The following is a 25,275-nucleotide window of genomic DNA, read 5'->3' as shown; positions in this document are numbered from 1 at the left end:
CTGCTTACCCTGCTGCGGTGGATATCCAGTGCCCAGGCTCTGTCCTGGAAGAGGCGGGGGCTGGTACTGGGTATTCAGAGGAGCAGGCCCGGGGAACCCGTCCTGCCTGTGCGTTGACGGAGGCAAGGGTGAGGCCCCAGGGCCATTCAGTGTGGTGGGTGGTGGTGGGAGAACTTGAGATCCAGGCTGCATAACAGATGGTTGCGGAGGTCGTGGAGGACCCTGGAAGGAAGGCGCTGGTGGAGGGCCGGGGGGCCCCTGACCAGGGGGAGCCATGCCTGAACCTGTGTGAGAAAAGAAGACCAGACCACTGAACACTGAATTTCTCAACTCTCCAACTTCTACAAAGTACGTAACAGGGACACCTCTTTTTCTGACATAAAACAAGAAGGCACACTTATACACCAATTTCTTTTTTTTTTTTTTTTTTTTTTTGCCACAAGATGAATTTTCATTCAGAAAGCTATACAAATGCTATTTGGGGCATTTTACACAATTGGAGAATTTTTAAAGAGTAAAAGCATTTGGTGAGAAAATTAATGGGATGAATTTTAACTATGTTGCATTAACTTTACATGATACATGTCACTAATTAAGGAATTGTATTTTGGTACAAAACCTAGAAAATCATATAGAAGAAAATTTTATCATGTAACAAGCATGATCCAGGTAACTCATACATTCAATAAATTATTTGTGGCCTGTGCTTGACTTGGTCAAATAGATTTCAGAATCAGGTAGAAATAACAAGGGAGAAGGGATGGGCCACTAACATGTTTTCTAATCATATTGGAAATAGATGTGACACCAGATTATTTTTTCTATTTCTGATTATGTGAAATTTAGTTGCTTCACTGGAGACTTATCCATCTTGAAATCAATAAAAGATAGGAAATAGAGGGGTTTTTTTAACAGATACTTCCAGAAAACTAACTTTAAGTAATGGAATCATTCTTCATCAAGATCAATGGCTGACTATGCTCCTATTACAGTGAAGATTCCTATGACACTTGGAATATACAGCATTTCTATTGATACAAATCTCAGTACTGTAACTGTTTTCTCTCCTATTATTCTCCTTTCTGCCTCACAACATCTGAGCTTCCATTCTTTTCATGATTTAAATACAGAATCAAAACACACTGTGAAACAAGGAGTATTATATTTTTCATTTTAGGGCCCCATTATAAACAACACAAGGTTAAACCTAACCTCACATTTCTTAAAATAACTTCACTGTTCTATGTTTATTTGTAAAGTCAGAATTTTTTTTTGTTTTTTTTATTACTCTAATATTGCACGTAAGGTTTTCTGAGGGTCTTCAAACTATTTTGAAATAAATGGCAGCATCATCAGGAAAAAAATTAATTATAGCCATATGTAATAGATGATTTATATAAAAATGTCAAAAAAATTACTTCAGTATGGTGTGCCAGAGTCATGTAGGTTTTAAAGATGGAGAAAACCTTCCTCATTAAAAATGCTAATGAAATAGACAGTCAGTGAACACTAATAATGAAACTGTTACCATAGCTGTTGATGTGCATAGCATTGAGCTGACTGCCCAGCTGGGTGATGGATGAAGTGGATGCAGGACTTGGATAAGATGATTGTGTAGAGGGTGAGTATGGTGCATAGGAGGATGCTGCACTGTTGACAGGTGGAGGACCTGGAAATCTATGAGAGAAAAAAGAATGTTAAACAGTATCATAGTTTCATATGAAATGATAAACAACAAATGTCAAAAACTTGTAAAATTAAATAAGCCCATCTTGTGGGCACTAGGGCAATGACTGATATTTTAGGCTAAGTCTGTAATTAATCTGAGTGTAAACTTAAAATGAATCATGTAACATCATCTCATATCTATGCTCACAGGCTCAACATGTCAAGATACTTAGCAAAAAATTCCTAATGTAAACAGAGGACCAGCTTTAGAAATGCAGTTGGAAGCTGAGTCCACCACAGCCTTATCTATACCAGAGTTAATGATCAACAGAACGGAAACTAGAAAAATAAAATGCTTTGTAGTTGTATCTTTATGATCATTATCCTTATACCCTACCCAGCTTTTTAAAATAAAATGTCAACTGCACACTAATTTCAGCAATCAGGACATTCCCTGCAAAACAGGACCTGAAAGTGAACAACTCAGTAAAAAGTTTTGAAGTCATTCATTCTTTTTCATCTAAAAATTTCACCATGCTTTAACCTTTAATTTAGTTTGGGCTTACTGTATATTTATTCCATCTGAACAGTGCTCCTATTGTAGTTCATCTGCTGAATAAAGTTAACGGTTTCCCTTCAAATTACATTATAACTTCCTTTTAATTTTTAGTGTTAAATAAAAATGTTAAATGAAAATTTCCCAGATAGTATACTCTGATTTCAATTTCTCCATAAACTGGAAACTATATCCCTAGTGGCCCACGCTCTTGCCTTCCATCCTTCACTGCCACTGAGGGAGGCCAGTGGCTTGCCTGAAGTCCCACAATTTGTGTGTGACGAAACCAGGACTAACCTCTCCCTAGGTCTTAAGCAAGCACACTTTCCAAAACATCACACTAATTCTCTTCTGTCATTTTCTTCCATATATCTTAAACTGAATAATTACTATAACAAAACTTACAATTAACCTTCAGACCATTATGCTGTATGGTGTTAAGTATATTACAGAATGATGATATCCCATACTTTGAGTTAAATGGATGATGACCAAAATGCTATTTCTATGTAAAAGTACAAGCTATCGTATAGCAAATACTTAGTTATAAAGGGTTATAAAGTTACAATGATTAACACTTTAGCCCAAACAATATTGCTTAGCAAAGCTGTCAATTTCCTCTCCTGTCAAAAACTGAAACCAGACCAATGCAGTTACATTAAGCATCTTTTGATTTAAATGATTTGTGTAACAAAACTGAATAAAGATAGAAAATATAAAAGTTAACTTCTCACATAAAAGTTTCCTTTATCTCTCTAATTTATTAATGACACTAGGAGTAAAAAAGGCAGGGCAAAACATAACTCTAGTGTTGGCACATTTAAAATATTGTTGGTCACTTAGAAATGATTTCAAGAATTGTCTTAATAATATGTTTTATAAATTCACTGATTAAAAATCTTTTTTTGAAGAAATGGTATTGTCTTTTTAAAAAAGTTATGAGAGATACATACATGAAATACTTGCACACAGGCAGAATGTACATTCTATATAAGAATATATTAGTAGATGTAGAATGAGATATTGTTATAGGAGTTGGATCTAATAAGCAGGAACTGACAACTAGCAGTTAAATTGGGTGCAGCGGGACATTATTCAATTGCTTAAGAAAAAAATTATCTAAAATATATTCACAAATATTTCACAAATGTTAATCATATTTTTAAAATATAAAATTATATGAATAATTTATTATATAGATAGTACAAACAGGATGAAGTATGTTTCAAATGGAAGTTATGACACAAGCAACCTTCAGTATTTTTTAACTTAACAAAAGGCTGATGATTTAAAACAAAGAATGAGAGAATACACAACCATTAGGCCATGCTTTTAACCCATAAATGCCACTTATCCTTCATTGCTTAATATATGTCTTGGGAATGGGGCTTTAGAAACAAATTTTTTTTCTAACCAACTTAAATGTTATAAATCTTAAACATATTTGAATTTTAAAAGCAATTTTAATACTACTTAAGAGTAAAGTAGTATTAAAGGGCTAAATAAATAAGGGAAAAGAAATTAACAGAACATTTTAAACATACAAATATATATTTTTTAACGTTTATTTATTTTTGAGAGACAGAGACATGGCACGAGTGGGGGAGGGGCAGAGAGAGAGGGAGACACAGAATCTGAAGCAGGCTCCAGGCTCTGAGCTGTCAGCCCAGATCCTGACGTGGGGCTCGAACTCATGAGCTGTGAGATCATAACCTGAGCCGAAGTAGGACGCTCAGCCGACTGAGCCACCCAGGAGCCTCTAAACATACAAATATTAAACATGGTTTAATATTTTTCAATTTCATTTCTTTACTAACTTAGTTAATCCAAGGTCACACAGCAGGGAGGTATCAGAGTTTTAAGTGTGAATCCAGGTCTTAAGGCTCCCAGCCTGGAGACCCTGATGTGTGACTACAGGCAAGCCACTTAATCTCCATAGCTCTCAGCTTTCAAACTGAAAAAATGAGCAGATAGAATTCAAAGATCCCCTTCTGTGCTATAAATATAATGTGGTTAAAATTAAGAATCCTATGATTTAAATATTTCTCATGTTGATTCCTTCATTTAATAGGTTTCTGGTCTAAGAAAACATTCAATTCTATATTTTAATTTATTGTTTCAATGAATGTCAGAAAAGGGCAGATTCACCATAAAAAACAAAAGTCAAAAAAAATTTTTTTAAACGTTTATTCATTTTTGAGAGACAGAGAGAAACACAGTGAGTGGGGGAGGGCAGAAAGAGGGAGGCAGAATCTGAAGCAGGCTCCAGGCTCTGAGCTGTCAGCACAGAGCCTGACATGGGGCTCGAACCCACAAACCGTGAGATCATACCCTGAGCTGAAGTTGGACACAACCGACTGAGCCACTCAGGTGCCCCCAAAAACAGCAGTCAATAAAGAGTTACTATCAGAGGGTTAATAAAACATGAATATTTAGGCTCAGTTTAGTCCTAACCCTCTGGAGAGTTGACTGCATTGTCTGTGGCCTGTTCAACTTCAAATACTTCTTATTTTTAAGTTTGCAATGAATTGTTCAAGTAGTGAGTTTTGTGCTGAAGTTTGTTAGAATGTGGAGATAACAATTTTTTCAAGATTGGCCTGAAGTAAAATGGCCTGGGTTTTAAATACTCAGCCCACAGAGTAAACAAAACCTGTACCAAACATCACTGCTTTACACACACACACACACACACACACACACACACACACACACACACAAAGAAGAAAGAAAAGAAAACAAAAAAGAAATAAAGAGAAAACAACTATTTCTCTTATTTTTCCTGATACCTCCTTTTCACTGCAACCAAGTTCTTAGCAGATTTCACCCTATCAGCTTTAATGGGGGAAGATGAGTCTCCTCTTCATACCCTCTCCACCCCAATCCATCATTTTTGATCAAAATAGATAACTTAAAATTGACTTTTCCTCTTCTAATTAAAAAATGGATTTTTAGTTATAGATTTTATTCATTAGGTTAATCCCACCCAGCAGTAACAGTTTGAAGATAACTTTGGTACCATTTACATGTTTAAGACATTTATTCTGCCTCAGCCACATCAATAAGACAAATGACTAAGTATGATTTTTAAATTTTATGAGCCATTGCCTATGAAGGAGCAATATTTAAAACTAAAAATTATAAATTTTTAAATTTTAATCAACATAATAACTGATTTATATCTTGTTTTTAGTAGACAGTTTAGATATGGTAAAAATTAAGAGATTTTTTTGATGGGTTCTCTAAGTACAAACAACACCTATGAAGTGCTATAATCATCAAAGAAATTGTGATGTCACACGAAGATGTCGTGAGCCATCTATACTCTCTGACCATCCCTGTGTGATTCACCTGCATAATCATTGTGTCCTTTGCCCTTTCATTTAACTATATACACATAAATATGTCCCATGAGGGCAAATTAACATGGAAAACATGGACGCTGAGTCTGAACACTTGACTTTTCCATGACTTTTTCATTTTTAAACCCATTTCCAATCTTTAATTCAAGTTCAAGTTGAAGTAAGCAAATAGTAGAGAGAGGGGGGGAAAAATCTGTCAAGGTTTCCCTGGGAATCACAATAAAACCAAATTCCTAAGTTGTCATGAGTAGCTAGAATGAATGAGTAGGAAGGACAAGCTACAGACAGTAGACTTTCTATATCCACTGAAAATGGTACTGATAACTGCTAACACATATTGAGTCTTTCCTGGGCATTGCACACTATGCAAGATTCTCTGCAAGCACTAATCATCAAAATCCTTACAACTACATTATTATTGTTAAAATTGTGATGAGGGAACTCAGGAACAGCTGCCTCAGCCAAGAGTAGCAAACATGTCCTGACTCTACACAGTCTACACTCTTCACTGTGCCAGACTCTGTGCTGAGCTCAGAACCACACAGCGAAGGTCTGTCTTGATGGCAAAATCCACAGTTTACTTATTTCTAAGGAACCTAATTCAAGTGAAACAAATGGAAAGAACCAAAAAGATCAATACAATCAAGGCTAATATCAGTGACCAAAAGCTTTCTTAGCTTCAAACCAGATGTTTAATTTCTGCATTTCTTCTTAAAAAAAAAAAAAATCTGAAATGCTGGCAGTTCACAATAAACTTTTCCAGATCTTCTCCTCTGTAATCTGGACTAGGAGTTCTATTTCTACATTTTACAAGTGAAGAAAATGAGGAGGCCTAGAGGCCCAGGAACTTCACCAGCATCACGCAACTAGTTTGTTTTTGTTTTTTGTTTTTTGGGTTTTTTTTGAGCCGGAAAAAGCATCTTGGTTCTTAGCCTTTCTACTCTGATCCTTGTGCCCCACCACCATTGCTAGTGAGACTACTCAGGTCCTGAGTCAGGTCCATTGACTTTGTGCTCCTTGTTAAACCACATATAAACCAAATTACTTAGACTCACTCATCCTGTTTCCTGCATTAACCTTCACTCTGTATCTCACAGCAACCGTTCCAATGGTAGAAGTTATCATGACAAACGAGCCAGAAAGTATGAACCTCACCAATGGCCTCTAAGAGAATTAACTTGCCGATTTTTAAAATTCCAGAGAGTTTTCCCACTAACAGGGACTACTCTCAGGCTCCCTGAAAGGATAACTAAATGGCTTCAGCAGCAGCAGGGTCCAGATTCACACTGAGGGGTTACTCCTCCCACCCAACCCTACAGCCTAACAGCCTGGGAAAGGAACCTGGGAAATGAAGCCTCCAGGTAACCCTTGGAGAAATTCCAAAGTAAACACTACATACAGCTTGGCACTAGGAGTCTCAACAGTGGCAGCTCACAGGACAAACAATAATGGGACTTCCAGCAGGGAAGGTGTGATGTTGGCTCCCCTCCCAGGTGACAGTCCCCAGTGGGGTGCACATCTCTACATATCTCCTACATCTCCTATCGTGGCTTCTTCAGGCCTGCCTCCAACTTTCACCTTTTCCTTCCTGAATTCATTATAAAAACACAAACAGAAGATTTATTTCCTCTGTTGTTTTTACTATTGTCCTGCAAAAATCCTTCATCGGCATCTGTGTACCTTCCACATCAAATCCAGTTTTTACCATTGGCCACAATCTGATTTAATTTTTAAAATATTTATGAAGCACCTACTGGCACTGAGATCTGTTCTATGAAGGATTCAAGAGGATAGAGAATTTAAAATTTATTGGGGAATATAGGCCATAGACATCTGAAGGAATTAGAGATTAATACAGAACTCTAAAACAAGAGGAATATAATCCAAAATTAAAATGTGTGGTATTGATACAAGTAATTTTTTATATATTTTTTAGTATGTACTAGCATTGTTTTTTTCTTCCCCCTCCTACCTTTTCTAAATGCTTTGTCTCCCAGGGCAGTCTTCTAGCAAGTCCTTTCAAGGGTGTGGGCAGAATCAAGAGGTCAAACTTTCAATCAATAAACATGCAAGTTTAGAAGGGACTTGTAAGACCATTTTAGTAGAATATACAAATGAGGGTTGAAATCTACCTAGCTCACCTTTGGGGAGGATGCCCTTGGGCATGAGCTCCATTCTGGCCAAACTGATGGGGTCCAGGAGGTGAAGGGCCCTGAGGCAACATCCCCCCAGGGACAGCAGCCCCCAAAGGCCCTGCTGGCTTCATCATACCTGCAACAGAAGGGCATGAATTTAGAAGAGTATGAATGTGCAAAGAGAGAGGATGCCATGCCATTAGGTTAAAAATGAAAACTAGGAGGGGAAGGAGGGGAAAAAATGGGTTAAGACAAGTTCTCCTTTAAATTTGCATTAACCATCACAGACCTATCAACACCAGGTTCTCCCATAGTTATTTGACCATCATAATGATAGGAGAGCAGAAAGAAGAAAATTATCTCAATACTAAACAGAAATTAAGGGACGCCTGGGTGGCTCCGTCGGTTAAGCGTCCGACTTCAGCTCAGGTCATGATTTCACAGTTCGTGAGTTCGAGCCCCGCATCGGGCTCTGTGCTGACAGCTCAGAGCCTAGAGCCTGCTTCAGCTTCTGTGCCTCCCTCTCTCTCTGCCCCTCCCCTGCTCATGCTCTGTCTCTCTCTGTCTCAAAAATAAATAAACATTAAAAAATAAATAAAATGAAATAAACAGAAACTAAAACAGAAGAAATAAACTTGCGTTTGGTAGAAAAACCTTGATAGAACACACAATCACACAAAGAATGCTAGAATATGCAATGAAAAATGCCATTCTGGATTTCAGAAAATAACTCCAACAACAACAACAACAACAAAACAATATGAGGTATCATAAAAAGCCTAACTCTAACTATGGGAAAAAAATTCTCTGAAAATGCCTTTGTGTTTTATTATTTTTTTTTTATTTTTGAGAGAGAGAGTGTGTGCACGTACACAGGAGGTGTACAGAGGGGGGGGGGGGAGAGAGAGAGAGAGAGAGAGAGAGAGAGAGAATCTTAAGTAGACTCCACATTCCGCAGAGCCGGACACAGGGCTCAATCCCATGACCCTGGGATCATGACCTGAGCCAAAATCAAAAGTTAGAAAATGTCTTTGAATTACAGCATGAGGAAAACAAAAGGGAAGTAGCATCTGTTTTTCTAACAAAGGCAAAGCAAGCCTTCAGAGTTCATAATTCTTCCAGGATTCCAAATAGCTGGGTGGTGAACTGCTGAAGTTATCACACTCAGTCATACACAAGGTGGGATCCCTTGTGATGACGAAATGCTCCTGGCAGTAACTGTTTTCATTTACAAGCAGCTCTTGTCAAATAGATCTTTAAAGGTCTCTCTTTAGAACTTTTTGCAGACATTTTTCTCTTCTAGAGTAATTGTGGTACAGAAGAAAAATCACTGAGTGTGGGTCAGAGGAGTTCAAGGCCCCACCTGGCCATTTACTAACACATGCATGGTGTGGGTAAGAATTTTATCTTTAAGGACCTCAGTTTCCCTCACTGCAAAATGAAAGGCTTCGATTAGATCATTTGTGACAACATATGTCTTTATTTGTTCTCTCCACTTCCAACCTGCTTGGTTTGTACCAGCTCATTCAAATTACTTTTTCTTTTTAAGTTTATTTATTTACTTTGAGAGAGAGAGAGGCAAAGAGAGAGGGAGAGAGAAATCTCAAGCAGGCTTCAGCACTGACAGCGCAGTGTAGGGCAGGAACCCATGAACCTCAAGACCATGACCTGAGCCAAAACCAAGAGTTGAATGCTTAATCGACTGAGCCACCCAGGCACCTCTTGTTCAACTTACTTTTGACTCTACCCTTCTCTCTGGCACCATTATCAGTGACCTCCTAGATGGCTTCTATGCACTCCTCCACTTGATTTCATGATGATATTTCATATCCAACATCTCCTTTCTTCTTTTATCTTCCTCTAGAGAGCTTATTCTCTCAGATAGCAAGAGAATTAACTGGATGACCATGTAGTTGCCCAATTAAAGTTTCTTATATTATCATCATAGTACTTTTGACAGCAAGCTTTCAGATGCTTGGGTAATACAGAATGTAATATAACCAGTGAAATGGCTGTATTCATGATTATTATCAAAACTTTCAAAAAGGTTTTATTTTCTTAAAACAGGATTCCTCAAACTTAAGAAAAATGTTTTAATTTTACAGTCACAGTCTTACTTAGCAATTTTTTATATACTAAGAAGAAAAACAACAAATATTTTTTTAATGCTTATTTATTTACTTTGAGAGAGAATGAGCTAGTGCAAGCATGGGGACGGTCAGAGAGAGAGGGAAAGAGAGAATCCTCAGCTGACAGAGCAGAGCCTGACTCAGAGCTCAAATTCACGAACCGTAAGATCAGAACCTAAGCAGAAATCAAGAGTCAGACACTTAACTGACTAAGCCACTCAGGCACCCCAATAGTCTTATAACACCACATTTTTATACAAAGTTCTAAACTCCAAAACCAGCAAAGTTAGAAAAACATGAGATTTGCAGTTACACAGACTTGGGTTTGAATTCCTTCCCCCATCAGTTAACAGCTGTGACCCTGATAAGATACCTGTCTTTTGAAACCTCAACTTTTAACACTGTGTCGTGGCAGTAATGTTCCCTGTCTCCAAGGACTGTTCTGAGAACTGAATAAGACAATAGGTATAATAGCACCCAGAAATGCCTGATAAATAAGGTAATTGATCATCAAATGTTGGTTTCCTCTCCTCTGACCATATGCCCCTGTCCTCCTTTTTTCAAGGATTTATATTCTAACAGAACATATACACCATAATTATATGTACACTTGCATTTTCATTTTTGAAACATTATTTTGGACAAAAGTAGAAAATCCACAACACTAGTGCCAAAATAATAATTATATGTACTACAAGAAACCAGAAATATTCGAATTCCTTAAGTAATAGCTAAATACCAATTTCATCAACAATCCTCATATGTAGTTCCAGAAAATAAAAAAACAGTTTTCAGCATTACTTATGGCTGAGTATTCCCATATGTATCCATGAGACACACGCGTTAATAAATTTCTGGTTACAAAAACAAAATTTAAAAAAAAACAGCTTAATATATTCAAGCAGTATTGTTATATACCAATTTCACTAAAATGTTCTTTCCTTTTTGTTTTTGAAAATCAACTCTATGGCAACGTTTCAAACTCATTCTTGTTCAATATACATTCAATGTGCCTTTGAGACACGGAGCGCTCTTATGGAATTCACAACCATGTAAACAAATAATGACAGTGTCATGTGATGAGTGTTATAACATGCAGAAAGACAAGCTAACTCTTCCTAAAGAAATCAAGGAAAAGTTCAAAGAGAAAGGACTGGTTGAGCTGAATCTTGCAAGACAAGCAAGAGTTTTCTTAGTGTAGAGACAGGAGAGAGGGTTTCAGGCAGAAGGGAAAACTTCAGCAAAGATATGAGAGAGCATGGCATGATCAGGGACAGGCAGAAGGTTCAGTGCAGAGAGATTATGAAGGAAAGTGGCTGGAACAGAGGTTGTCCAGGTTGGTCGGGTCAGGCTGCAAAGTCCTGTGTGCCATTTGGACTCTATCCTCAGGGCAAAGGGAAACCAGTATAACTTTTATCTGCAAAGTCACAGTCTTCTCCTGATCACGTTACAGGTATTTTCAAAAGTGGTCAGAGATAAAAAGAAATTGAATTCTTTATAGAGCAGTACGAGAATTTTAATAAGAAAAACCTACCAGAAGAACTAATAACTATGCTTATGCCAAAAGAAAAATATCTAAAATCACAAACTGGTCTTTAATATCATGGCAGATATAGACTGGCTTACTCAATACCAATTCCATTTTCCTTTCTGGCTTGCCCTTCTGTATGGTCCTGAGCTAGAAAGACGGAACATCCATTGCATAAACCTCTTACAAATGTAATTGCCATGTATTCTAAATTCAGCAAAGCAACACATCACTGGGAGACCCTGGCCAGGAAGCAGAAATGGTGGTTCTGGGGTAGAAAGGCAGTGGCTGCTAATGGAATAGTCCTGTGTGGAGTGTGTATTTCTATGGACCATGGACTCCCAAGCTGGTTCTGGCTTTCTCTAGATTCTCTTAGCTTCCTGATACCTTTAACAAATCACTTTCCACTATAATAGTCTCTGCTACCAACAAAAAAACTCCTGACCAAAACAACATCACAGAAAAGTATATTTTGGACTTGGCCCTGGATCTGATAAACTAAAACCAAAATTAAAAACCACTTGTGAAAAAAAAAGTTTACCCCTTTTATTGTTTTCTGTTGTCTAATTGCTGTGGCTAGGACTTCTAGTACTGTATTGAATAAAAGTGGTTAAGAATAGACATTCCTGTGTTGTTCCTGACCTTAGGGGAAAAGCTCTCAGTTCTTCATCGTTGAGTATGATATAACCTGTGCATTTTTCTTATGAGGCCTTTATTACATTAAGGTATGTTCCCTCTAGACCCACTTTGCAAAGAGTTTTTATCATGAATGGATGTTGTACTTTGTCAAATGCTTGTTCTGCATCTATTGAAATGATCATATGGTTTTTATCCTTTCTCTTGTTGACGTGATGTATCATGTCGATTGTTTTGCAAAAAGTGAACCACACTTGCATCTTGGGAGTAAATCTCAATTGTGATATATGATTTTTTTTGCACTTTATTTTTTTATTTTTTTAATATAATTTATTGTTAAATTGGCTTACATACAACACCCAGCATTCATCCCAATAAGTGCCCTCCTCAATGCCCATCACCCACTTTCTCCTCTCTTCCATCCTCCATCAACCTTCAGTTTGTTCTCTATGTTTAAGAGTTTCTTATGGTTTACCTCCCTCCCTCTCTGTAACTATTTTTTTCTACTTCCCTTCTCCCATGGTCTTCTGTTACGTTTCTCAGGATACACATATGAGTGAAAACATGATATCTGTCTTTCTCTGACAGACATTTCACTTAGCATAATACCCTCTAGTTCCATCCACATTGCTGCAAATGGCATGATTTTATTCTTTCTCATTGCCAAGTAATATTCCATTGTATATATAAACCACATCTTCTTATCCATTCATCAGCTGATGGACATTTAGGCTGTTTCCATAATTTGGCTATTGTTGAAAGCGCTGCTATGCACTCTTATATCCCTTGGGTAAATTCTTAGCAGTGCTATTGTTGGGTCATAGGGTAGTTCTATTTTTAATTTTTTGAGGAACCTCCACACTGTTTTCCAGAGAGGCTGGACCAGTTTGTATTCCCACCAACAGAGCAAGAGGGTTCCCGTTAGTGTATGATTTTTTTCACGTATTGATGGATTTGGTTTGCTAATATTTTGTTGAGGATTTTTGCATCTACATTCATGAGAGATATTGGCCTGTAGCTCTCTCTCTTTTTTTTTTTTTTTTTTTGTGGTGCCTTTATCTGGTTTTAGTATCAAAGTGATACTAGCCTCATAAAATGAATTTGGAAGTTCTCCTTCCTCTTTTATTTTTTGGAATGGTTTGAGAAGAATAGGTATTAGCTCTAGCAAAATTAGAGAAAGAAAAATGCCATATGATATCACTCATATGTGGAATTGAAGAAACAAAACAAATGAGCAAATGGGGAAAAAGAGAGTGATGGAGAGACCAACCAAGAAATAGACTCTTAACTATAGAGAACAAACTGATGGTTACTAGAGAGATGAGTGTGGGAGGACAGGTGAAATAGATGATGGTGATTAAGGAATGCACTTATCATGCTTAAATATATATATGTGTGGGTGTATGTGTATATATATATGTACATACATACACACACATATATAATTTTAAATAAATAAAACAAAGATAAATTCCCTATTGCATGGACATGTAATGACTACTTTTCCTGAGGCACTGTGCCCGGTAGTGTATGTATATAAGTTTGCTATTTATTATAAGCCTCACCACTTCCATCGCCCTTAGTTCCAGGACATCAATATTAGTTCTTGCCTCTCAGCTTCCAGACCAGTGGTCCTCAATTAGGGATGATTTTTCATCTGAAGACACATTTGGGCAATGTCTAAGATTTTTGGTTGCCAAGGCGTGGGGATGGGGATGGGTCAGGTGGGGATAGGAGGGGGAGTACTGGTATCTACTGAGTAGAGGCCAAGAATGCTATTAAATATCCTACACTGCACAGCACAACCTCCCACGACAAAGAATTAATTGGCCCCAAGTGTCAACAGTGCTGAGGATGAGAAACCCTATTCCAGAAAGCAGTGTGTCCAGGTCTGATGCCTTCTCCATCCTTTCTAATGTAGAATATAACTCTTTTTAAAATATACATGGGATTATGACCCTTCCTAGCTTAAAATGCCTCAGTGGCATCCTACTGACCTTAAAATAAAGCCTAAATAAAGTCTTAAGATGGCCCTGCTTTCCACTCCAGGCATACCCCTCACTGCTGGCACTCTACATCCCAGCCATGCTGAACCTCTTGCAAATGGCTCAAAAGTGCCACCTCCTGACCCCACTAAGCTGCCTCACTACCTGGCCAACTCTTACTCATCTTCCAGGTCATTTCTTCCAGGAGGATTCCCTTTATCCGTAAGTCTTGGTTATGTGCCCCTGACATGTGCTTCCATACCACCTTCCACCTCCTTTATCATACTACTACACCCCCTGTATTGCCACTATCAAGGTACTTGACACATGTCCCACTAGGTAAGTAAGTACTCTAAAGGCTGAGATTAGGTTTATTTTATTCATTGTTATATTGCCGCAAGTATTTTTCTCACTCAATAAATGTGTTAAATTTTACTACATAGCCCTAGCATCACACAATAGGCACAAATGGAGGTATGATCTGTGAGAAACACAAAACAAGAGTTAGCACTGCTCATATCTATGGTAGAACAGATACTTCAAAGAACCACAACTAGATTGCCTGTATCTGCCAGAAAACCAATAAAAGGGTCACCAAAAGACTAGAAAAGAAGGCACCTGATGACTGAAGATTAGGAGATCTAGGGTCATTCAGCCCAGAGAAATAAAGGCTAGGGTAATGTAGTAACAGCCTTAAGTAATTCAACAAAAACACCATATTTTACAAAAAGGTATATTTATAGAGTCTGATAGCCCGGTATCCATCTGAGAATTGAATAAGCAGAAAAAGGCTTAAATTAAAGTGTGAAGGTTTTAATCCAACAGAGGAAGTTTCCTTGTTATTATTGTTTTAATACTGGTAAACACCAGAGAGTTGCTGATGAATGGAGCGGCTTGTCATTCACACACTCATTTAATGGGTACCTTCCCTGCTCCAGGCACATCTATTAAACTACAGTGTGGCAAATGGTATAGAGGCCTGCACAAATGTTAGAAGAACACAAAAGGAAAAAAGGACTTATAGACAAGCCTGAGAAAGAACAGTGGTCAGAAACATCTGTAGGCACAGCACTTGAAGTGAGTCTAAAGCAGGAGTGTGGAGGACAACATGAAGGCATGGATCCACCTTCTGGTAGTGTGGAGTGCAAATGAGAGCACCAGTACAAACCAGACTCTAAATGACTAATGGCTTAGTACCACTGCAATAACAGGTATGATAATTTGGCAGATGAAAAAAAGAAAATGGGTAAATTAATGAAGGTCTATGGAGCCTAAAATTCAATCAGAGCCAATGGGAAGCTATAAAAGGTTTTAAGAAAAAGAAAGGCAAAATCCCTCCAGGGGCACCTGGGTGGCTCAGTGGGTTGAGTTTCCAACTCTTGATTTTGGCTCAGGACACGGCCTCACAGCCCCACTTTGGGCTCTGTGCTGGCAGTGCGGAGCCTGCTTGGGATTCGCTCTCTCTTTCTCTGCCCCTCCCCTGCTCACATTTGCATGTTCTCTCTCTCTCTCAAAACAAATAAATAAGCTTAAAAAAATAAGTAAATAAATATCCCTCTAGCACAGGACTGGAGGCAGTACAGAAGATAGAGAATGGTTAAGAGACTATTTTAGTAATCCAGATGAGAAATGGATGGCTTGAACAAGACGAGTGACAAGATAGAGAGGAGGAAGCAGGTAGGAAAGAGGTTTACAATTTCCCCAAAAGAAATAGGGAGGGGGGCGCCTGGGTGGCTCAGTCAGTTAAGCATCCAACTTTGGTTCATGATCTCACAGCTCGTGGATTCGAGCCCTGCATCAGGCTCTGTGCTGACAGCACTCTCTCTCTCTCCCTCTTTCTTTCTCTCTCTCTCTCAAAAATAAATAAACATTAAAAAAATTGTTTTTAAAAAAGAAATTGGGAGGACAGTTGGATTGAAGAAGGTAAAAGGGAGAGAATGTTTTTAATAGTGAAAGTTTCTAATTTGGATAACTGAGTGAATGATGATGATGCTGGGTGAGATATGGAATGCCAGGGAAAAGTAGGTTTTATGAAAAACATTCTGAATTATTTTGGATATGATGAGTTCAATGTGCCCACGTACACAGGTGGGCAATTGAAAATAAGAGTCTGTAGCTTAAGAGAGACATATGGGCTGGAGAAATAGATCTGAGAGATTAGTACTTGATATGGAAGGTTACAGCCTAGGGAAATACCTATAGAGTGAGAGAAAAGGGGTGATGACAGAACAAAGAAGGAGAGGGGTACCTCGCTGGCTCAGTTGGTAGAGCATGCGACTCTTGACCTCAGGGTCATGAGTTCAAGCCCCAAGTTGGGCATGGAGATTGCTTAAAATTAAAAAAAAATTAAGAAGAACAAAGAAGGAGAAACAGCAATACTTATGGTCATATAGAAGGGGTAGGGGACTCCTTAGAAAAAGATGTCCAAAAAGCCACCAAGAAAAATATTAAAATATGGTGTCACTGGAACCAAAGGAGAAGAGTTTTGTACAAAGAAGAGCCATAAGCAGTGTCAAATTCAAAAGATGACAGGATACTGTCTACTGCATCTGGTGGTAGGGCCACTGATGACCTTGGTGGGAGAAGGGGAAGAGTGGATGGGGCCCAAGCTATGGAGCAGACTACATTGAGCCATGGAGGGATCGAAAGGCAAGGATGGAGAGTCACTGAGGAAAGCAAGTAATTTCTTAAAAACATGGCTGTCTTGAAGAGAGGAAGGAAGAGTGAATGATACTGAATGTTCTACTTAGGTGTGTATTAGAGTTTGTTGTTTGTTTTCTTGAGATACTTGGGTATGCATCCTGGCTACCCCACCAGCTCTGTGACCTTGGATAAATCATAGTATACCAGCCATTCAGTTTCCTTAGCTGCAAAACAGGGCTAACAATCTATTGCATAGCATTGTGTGAGGATTAAATAAAATAATGCACGTAAAGCTTTTAGGACCAGTTTTTGATACATGGTAAGCACTCGAAAAGAGCAGTTTATAATCTTCATCATATACAAATGCAGAGGGGCAATGAACCACCTGATAGAGAGAAACAAGAAAAAGTTCCTACAGGATCCAGATCTATAAATATTATGGGGAAGATTGGTTCTGGACAAGAGGGGGATGCCTCATCTGAAGGTTTTTAAAAATGAGGGCAGACTAAATCACAAGAGTCACTGTCCACAGGAAATTCACAGTCTTTAGAGCATCTTCTGAAACAAACTTTGTGTGGCGGCTGCAGTCAAACCTCCCTACAGGGCATTCCCCAGCCCTCAGTGATTTGCACTCCATACATGCCATCCAGCAGAGCCCAGATTCTACATATCTGAGTCAGTCCTAGTGATCCCCAAGAGACACTCACTGATTTACACAACAATTTGAGATGAATTCCTCAGCATTCTCTCGGAATTCCTAATAACTGTCTTAAACAAATATTTTTAGGAAATTTGGGACCATTAGACCTGAAACAAGCTCTTATTAGCCTCACCCCTGACCCTGAAACTTGGGTCCCTCAGAGCAGCCTCTTGATAAAGGGAGGTGGCTTCATGGTGCCAACTTCCATCAGAGCAATGGTAATCCCACTCCATTAATGATTTCAATCACTAATTATTTCAAGGTAAGGCCATGTTTTTGTTATTATCACTTTGTAACCTTTGACATACGAATCTAATCATATTTTTCCAATATCAAGCCTGATTTTTTATGATTGCCAAAAGCACTTTAGTGTATGTATATATATATATATATATAATATATATAGTATGTATGATATATATGTACATATTTAATTTAGTTTTTTATTAAATGTTTAAATAACCCCACACAACTGATTAATAGCAAGAACAAGTCTAACAGTAAAAACAAAACATTCAGGAGCTTCTTTGTTTTAATCTATTTTTTTTTTTTAATAATCAAAGGTCATATTTATTTTTTTAATTATTTTTTTCATTTTTTTTAAATATGAAATTTATTGTCAAATTGGTTTCCATACAACACTCAGTGCTCATCCCAACAGGTGCCCTCCTCAATGCCCATCACCCCCTTTCCCCTTCCTCCCCCCACCCATCAACCCTCAGTTTATTCTCAGTTTTTAAGAGCCTCTTATGGTTTGGCTCCCTCCCTCTCTAATCTTTTTTTTTTTCTTCCCCTCCCCCATGGTCTTCTGTTAAGTTTCTCAGGATCCGCTTAAGAGTGAAAACATATGGTATCTGTCTTTCTCTGTATGACTTATTTCACTTAGCATAACACTCTCCAGTTCCATCCACGTTGCTACAAAAGGCCATATTTAATTCTTTCTCATTGCCACGTAGTACTCCATTGTGTATATAAACCACAATTTCTTTATCCATTCGTCAGTTGTTTTAATCTATATTTTAAAACCAAACTCGTTGTATTCCAAGCAATAACCAAACTGATGATGCAGGCTTCTTCTATAATATACTTTTCCAAATAAGCCTATACTCTCAAACCACTGCATTATATAATGACCATTCAACACTCCCAAAGCTGCTCTTTCAGAATATCTTAAGTCTCCGAGTACTGAGAATCAATAATCACATACAAGCCAAAATAATGCACTTTACCTGGTGGAGAACCTGCATGAGAGGGGTCCACATAGTGTCCATAATGTGGTGGAGAAAGACCTATTCCAGGCTGGGACTGAGAATAGGGGGGTGTAGCCACATATCCTTGTTGACTCATTATGAAAATATCATTCCAAGGGGTAGCTCTACAAAAGAAGCCTGCAACAGAAGGGAAAAAAAAAAAAGTCAACAAGAGATTTTTGAGTTACTTAATGCTATTAAAAATAAGAATGCCGTTAGTAAATATTTACAATGGTTTGAGGAAAATATCAGGTGCACGAGACGTCTGCATATCACACAACATATACCATTATCCCCTAAACAGGCTCTATTCATAGCTCTATGGAACTCAGTAACTCGCTTCTATAGGCAAATTCTCAGGCACAAAATATGAATAACAACTTGCCAATCACTTTTTCTTTGGAAGAATGAACTATTTCACAGATAGTCTCTCCTATGTTTGTGCCTTTGGTTTCCATGGCCCTGTTTCAGCGCAAAGCATGCCACTGGCAATAATCACAGTCATTCAATTCACTGACCAGCACAACTGCCAGTGGTCTGCAACCAAATGTTTTTTAGCTTGTGTCATTTCAGTGCTATCCTAATTAGTAATTTTCGTTAGGCAGTTAGGACGAAGAGAGATCAATAGTCCAACAAATACAGCAGAAGATAAAGGAGCGGATAATGGACTCACTCTGTGAGTCATGAAATGACTAAGGCAGGTTGCAGCCTACAACAATTTGGGAGTTGTCAGTGGTTTCTCATTCAGAGATGACAGACTCTCTTTCTAATTTAAATATCACACCTCTGAAAACATATGCACATATATTTAAGGAACAAAGAAAAAAAGCAATTTCATATATGTTCAGGCAACACACACACACACACAAATGTAACATACCCACCTTGATTCTACTCAGAAGCTAAACATCAATTTGTTTTAAATTTTCCATTTTTTCCAGGTTTCACAAGACAAGAGACATTTCACAGAACTATTGTCAAAAAATCTTTTGTAACAAAAAAGGCTGTGAATCCTAGCAAAGGAAGTAGGCTTTCACTATAAATATACTAATACTTAGCTGTGTGACATGGGATAAGGTGAAGAACCTCTCTGGGCCTCAGCTCCCTCTTACAAAATAAAGTTTCTAAAGATTTGGCAGATATAAAACACTGATACTACGATTTCTCTCCGGTTTCTTTTACCTGGCATAGAAATACCCTTCCTGTTGTTATTTTACGATACTACCTTTTAAGGTAAATTTCGGTGATACCTGCTAAGCCTTGAAATAGACCTACATTCAGGAAATGTCATTCTTCATTCGGTTTCATTTTCCTATTAAACTATGCGTTTCCAAAATTAAAAGGACCAAGCGAAAATATCGTAAGATCACTTTCCTCTTCTTGGAAGGCAAGAACTGCAGAGAGGAGAGACAGGAAGAAGCCTGCTGGTCCACTTTGTTACTGACAACACTTTTTTCCCTCCTCCCACTTCAGCAGAGAGAGACGTGGCAGCCTGAGCTTTGGTCAAGCTCATCCAACCAAGCACATTTCGGAAGTCAGCAGGAGCACACACCTACGTAGCAGCCTGTTGCTGAGTGACGGAGAGGCAAGGCCGGGATGTTCACTCCGAACAGCAGGAAGCAAGCAGTCGGGTCCCTCTCTACTGGTCCTGACAGGAATTTGCTTCCTCACGCAGCCCGGTTTGCCACGTCAAACTTCCTCACACAGCACCAAGTTACAGAAACCTGACTCAGCTTCAAGCGGCGACATGGCAGAAAGCCACTTGGCAACAGCAGGCCTAGGATCAAAATCTGGGGAGCCCCAGGCCATTGTCACTGGTCAATTATCGCCGAGGTGTGCCTCTCACCCTGGACCAGGTTCGGATTTGGACAAATTGGCTGCACTCTCAGGATGTCCCGAAGCTTGAAGATACAGTTGCCATTTTTACTATCAATATTTCCAATATTGCCTTCCTCCAAAAAGGAAATTAAGTTGATACGGAGACAAGAAAACCACTGGCAGTGTCCCTGGAATCTTGGGGCTGGTTAGGACCCTAAGCACGCAGTCCCAGCATCCCAAGACAAAAAGATGGGGGCGGGGGCGGGTAAGAAAATGCCCACGCCCACCCACCCCACCCCTATTATTATTAAACTGCACGAAAGGGCTGTAGGAGCTAAGTATGAGGTCTCCTCCGCTGCCCTGCCACAGCTTAGCATCCAGCCTCCCGCCAACCCCCATCCCAGGCCCCGCACCGCACCCCGCTCCAGCTGTGCCTGGGGAGGGGCTGTCCCGCCAGAGCGTAGCTAGGCAGGGCGAGGCATTACCTGTTCTGCTCCCGCACGCGTCTGGACTTCCGAGAGCCTGCGCTCTGCTCCTAGCGCCAGCTGCCCCCGGTGACCCCGCTCCCGCTGCGGCCGCTGCTCCCGCGGCGCCTTTCCCCCGGCCCTGTGTCCCCACAGGCTGGTCTCGCGCACAGAGTTGCAGCTGGGCTGGGAACTGCCACGTCAAACACTCTCCCGGCTGCGCGCCCCCAGCGCCGGGGCTCAGACCGGCTGCCGCGCACCCGCCGGCGCACGCGCACAGACGCGACGGGGCGGGGCGGGGCCGGAGGCGGGGCCTGGCCGAGAGAACTGTCGGAGTTTGGGCAGCCCGTCCTTCCTTTTTTTTTTTCTATTCGCCTCTTTCTGTGTGTTTTGTTTGTTTCTTTGTTTGTTTGTTCCCCTATAACAGGTCAAAATGTTAACGCTTTTGATAAATCAGTGTTTTCACAGCGGAGCCATGTAGGAAGGCGGGAGTGCGTAATGAGTGTTCATTCATTCTTTCATTCAACAGGTTGCAGCTTCAGCTATTCATTACGTATTACTTGAGTAACTGATATTACAGGTATTGCTTGCTAATATGGAAGGTACACGATTCAAGACTCCGAAGAGATGAGAGTTTAAAGGCGAATCTGGCACGTGTATACGGACAATTTGATGACGCATTTGTGCAATGCACTACAGAAGAAGGAACGTCCGAAGCAGCTTGGCAACGTGTAAAATAGGTAGAAAAAGATGTCCTAACTGAAAAGTGTGGTAAGAGGTGCCTTCATTGAAGCTGAAATTGCTAGACTTCTGTGTATTCCTTCAAGGAATGCCTACAGATTCATTGTGAGGGAGAATGATTGAACCCACCCCAAACAGGAATCAATTCATACATAAGGACCCAGTGTTTAGCTCACTGTGTTGTTAAGAAACAGCTGAGAAAGACAACCTATGTGAGACCTGGGACTTGACTTCTCTATCCAGCCTTAAAAACTAGGACCATCTCGCTGGTTTCTCACAACGCCCCACTGCTAGATAGAAAGGCCTTCAGCCAACCCTAGGTTTGGTATAGCTACCAAACTTACACAAAGCAAACCAAATCAGTGTTTTGTTTTCAAAATATGCTTTTCTCTGGACTGCAAGAAGATAAAGACTGCTTGACAAATCCCTTTACTGATGAAATCCTTGGGCAAACACTTGCATGGGTATAATGCTACTGCTGAAATGCTACATGAGTTTTTGCAGGCATTTTAAGTTATTCCAGCATGGTGAAGTCTAATGGTCTCTTTCCCACTTCTCCTTTTTCTACAGCTTTAAAGTGTGATGCCCTGCCCATTGGTTAGATTTGAAAATCTACAATAAAAAATTTTTTTTTAATTTGTTTCCTGTATTCTCAGTATAATGAAAATGTTTGATGAAGTTTAGGAAGCTTTGATCTGTGTTGAAGCAACACAACTTGTAAGAGCAATAAAAAAAAGTTGTCATATCACAGTTATGTCACAATGTAAGAAACAGTAGTCTCTCAGAGATAGGAGAGCTGATTCCTATCAGCTGGTTGGCTTGTTGCCTCTATAAAACCACTAAATTTGAATTTGTAAATTCTTTCTAACTCTTTGTTCAGGGATACCAGACAAACAACTTGTGATTTCAGCACTAAGTGTTGAATTCCTAAATATTTAAAGCTGGAAGGGATTAGATATATGGATAAGTCAGTATTCAGTGAGAAGTGAATTCAACTTAATCACTTATAGATTAATAAACCAAATTTCAGAAAATGAAAATAACCTCCTGGTCTTTTAGTTGGAAGTCATGCCTTCTAATTGTATTTCAAAGTAATTTTTACCTCATTTTTCTTTCTCTTAATATTACTCTGATTTGCTCTTCTCTATTAAATGGGTTTGCCTTTCTCTCCTGTAACTGCCTTATAGTTAAGCTTTCAAATAACTAAGACCATAATAGACCATACAGTTCTACCAGTTACTGGAGTTACCAATCACAAATTTCTTTTTCTTATGAATAGACTTCTGGTTTCAGGCCAGTTTCCCTTCTCGTGACCTTATATACCACCCCTTTAGTGACTAACTTCTGACATTACGCTTTTTGTAGGATTATTGGCCTTTACCAGACAGGAGGATCAGCCTGGATTCCCAGCCTTCCTTGGTCCAAACTACCTCACTGTCACCTGATGTCAGCCTCTGATGTTCCATGTATAATTAATGTGGTCACCCTGGTAACCAAATCCTAATTGAAAGGTGAGGTCACAGGGAGTGTCCATGTGCTGGAGTTCTGTGTTCTTTAGGGTCTTTCTGTTCTAAATTTATTCTTATTTATTTACTTTTTAGTAATCTCTTCACCCAACGTGGAGCTGGAACTCATAACCCGGAGATCAAGAGTCACATGCTCCACCGACTGAGCCAGAGCCAGGAATCCCTCTGTTCTAACTGTAAAAGGAAAATAAAGAAGATAATCGACGGTGCAAAAGATTGTATAGAAAGAGAATGAATTACCTGACAATACTCAGGGTTCTTTCTGTTATATATATCCTTTGGAAAAAAACTATGGTGCTCTAAGCATTTATGTAACTTAAGAAATTTGGAGTCTCTGGTTGAAAAGCTACAGTTTGAAGAGGATTTATATTTTTTAAAAATGAAATAGCCAAGACTTGGACTGTATTAAACATCTGAAAACACAATAAATAAGGCCAAATTAAATGGTGGTGGCGAGAAGGGTACATGGTAGGCTAACTTGAGCAGCAACCAATAACAGTAAAAATACAGTTTAAATGATCATCAAGGGCCAGACGCAAAGGTACTTCTGGAAATTACTTCTTTCTCTGTTTTTTTAATACAAGTTTTATTGAGATATAATTAACAATTCACCCATTTAAGGTATATAGTCCTATGGGTTTTAGTATGTTTACAGAGTTGTATAGCCATCACCACAATTTTAGAATATTTTCATCCCTCCCCAATAAACCCTGCCCATTAGTAGTCACTGCCTTTTCCCCACTACCCTCCCATTCTACAGCCCTAGGCAACCACTGGTCTACTTTTTATCTGTAAAGATTTCCTATCCTAGACACTTCATATAAATGGAATCATATAATACGTAGCCCTTTGTGACTATCCTTTCACTTAGCATAATGTTTCCTTTTTTTTTTTAAGTTTATTTATTTAAAGAGAGACAGAGACAGCACACGTGGGGAAGGGCAGAGATAGGGGAGAGAGAGAGAATCCAAAGCAGGCTCCATGCTGCCAGCACAGAGACCAATGCATGGCTCAAATCCATGAAACTGTGAGATCATAACATGAGCTGAAACCAAGAGGTAGACACTTAACGGACTGAGCCACCCAGGTGCCCCTAGCATAATGTTTTCAAGGTTAATCCATGAAGTAGTATGTATTAGTACTTATTTCCTTATTGCCAAATAATATTCCATTGTATGGATATAACACATTTCACTATCCATTCATCAGTTGATGGGCAGTTAGGTTGCTTCCCCCTTTTGGCTATTATGAATAATGTCATGAACATTCATGTACAAATTTTTGTTTAGATATACATTTTTAATATTCTTGGGAACTTCAAATAAACAGCGTAGTTTCAACGTAGTTTTTGGAGCAGTCTGGCTCAAAGGCTGTGCACTTAGCAATTAGGCAATGTTGCCACTCTGTATGAGATTTTATTTTTAAAATAAAACAGGCAATATCACCCCCCATACAAAAAGACAATAACAAAATAATTAAAATTGAAATCTCTTGTGAAAATGTAACTTACCAAAGCTGATTCTAGAAGAAATATTTTTTTAGAGTTAAAATATAGAGTTACCATATGGCCCAGCAGTTTCACTCCTAGCTAGAATTACTTTGCTAATATCTTGAATATCTTGCTCTGAGTGTACTGCATTACTTACGTCATCAGGCATAGATTGGGCAGTGTGACATCACACTGCCAGGTCAAGTTGACTCAGGTTTGAATCCTGAAACTATCACTCACTACTAGCTATATGAGTTTTACTTATTTAACATTTATTAAGCACTCACTATAAGCTGGATGCTGTACTAAGCACTGTGGATATGAAGTTGGATAGACACTGCTATAGCTATTAAAAGTTCATGGAAGAGTACAGGGATTGGCAAACTACAAAATCTGGCCCACCTGCTTATTTTTGTACAGCCTGCAAGCTGAAAATGGTTTTTATATTTTTAGATAGTTGAAAAAAATCAGAAGAAGAATAATATTTCGTGACACATAAAAATTATATGAAATTCAAATTTCAATGTCCATAAATAAGGTTTTATTGGAACACAGCCATGCTTTTCATTATTATACTCTCTGTGGTTGCTTTTGCACTACAGCAGCAGAGTTGAGTAGTTGTGACATTTCCCACAAAACTCAAAAAAC

At 38.9% G+C, this 25,275-nt stretch overlaps 2 protein-coding genes across 5 annotated transcripts in view; one reads left to right on the top strand and one right to left on the bottom strand.

Moving 5' to 3' along the window:
- The window catches only part of SEC24D (SEC24 homolog D, COPII coat complex component), a 104,956-nt gene extending 83,930 nt beyond the window's left edge, over window positions 1-21,026 (bottom strand). For 2 of the 4 annotated variants that reach the window (XM_027063521.2, XM_027063515.2), the window contains exons 1-5: window positions 20,893-21,026; window positions 18,569-18,727; window positions 7,725-7,854; window positions 1,529-1,677; window positions 9-284 (exon numbers count right to left, since the gene is read on the bottom strand). In XM_027063521.2, coding sequence (XP_026919322.1) covers window positions 9-284; window positions 1,529-1,677; window positions 7,725-7,854; window positions 18,569-18,686 — 673 coding nt within the window. In that variant the 5' untranslated portion in view covers window positions 18,687-18,727; window positions 20,893-21,026. Of the gene's footprint in view, window positions 1-8; window positions 285-1,528; window positions 1,678-7,724; window positions 7,855-18,568; window positions 18,728-19,473; window positions 20,060-20,141; window positions 20,280-20,892 lie in introns of those variants that run through there. The other 2 variants (XM_027063522.2, XM_027063523.2) reach the window with 2 other exon arrangements.
- On the top strand, window positions 20,640-24,716 carry LOC128314479 (splicing factor 3A subunit 2-like). Its single transcript, XM_053217006.1, has 2 exons — window positions 20,640-21,642; window positions 22,978-24,716. The coding sequence occupies exon 1, from the start codon at window positions 20,748-20,750 to the stop codon at window positions 21,309-21,311; it is 564 nt and encodes a 187-aa protein (XP_053072981.1). The 5' UTR covers window positions 20,640-20,747; the 3' UTR covers window positions 21,312-21,642; window positions 22,978-24,716.
- The last annotated feature ends 559 nt before the right edge of the window (window positions 24,717-25,275 follow it).

This window comes from Acinonyx jubatus, chromosome B1, assembly GCF_027475565.1.
Source record: "Acinonyx jubatus isolate Ajub_Pintada_27869175 chromosome B1, VMU_Ajub_asm_v1.0, whole genome shotgun sequence".
Taxonomy (NCBI): domain Eukaryota; kingdom Metazoa; phylum Chordata; class Mammalia; order Carnivora; family Felidae; genus Acinonyx; species Acinonyx jubatus.
The sequence above is the reverse complement of the archived record's forward strand: the minus strand, read 5'-3'. Positions and strand labels throughout refer to the sequence as shown.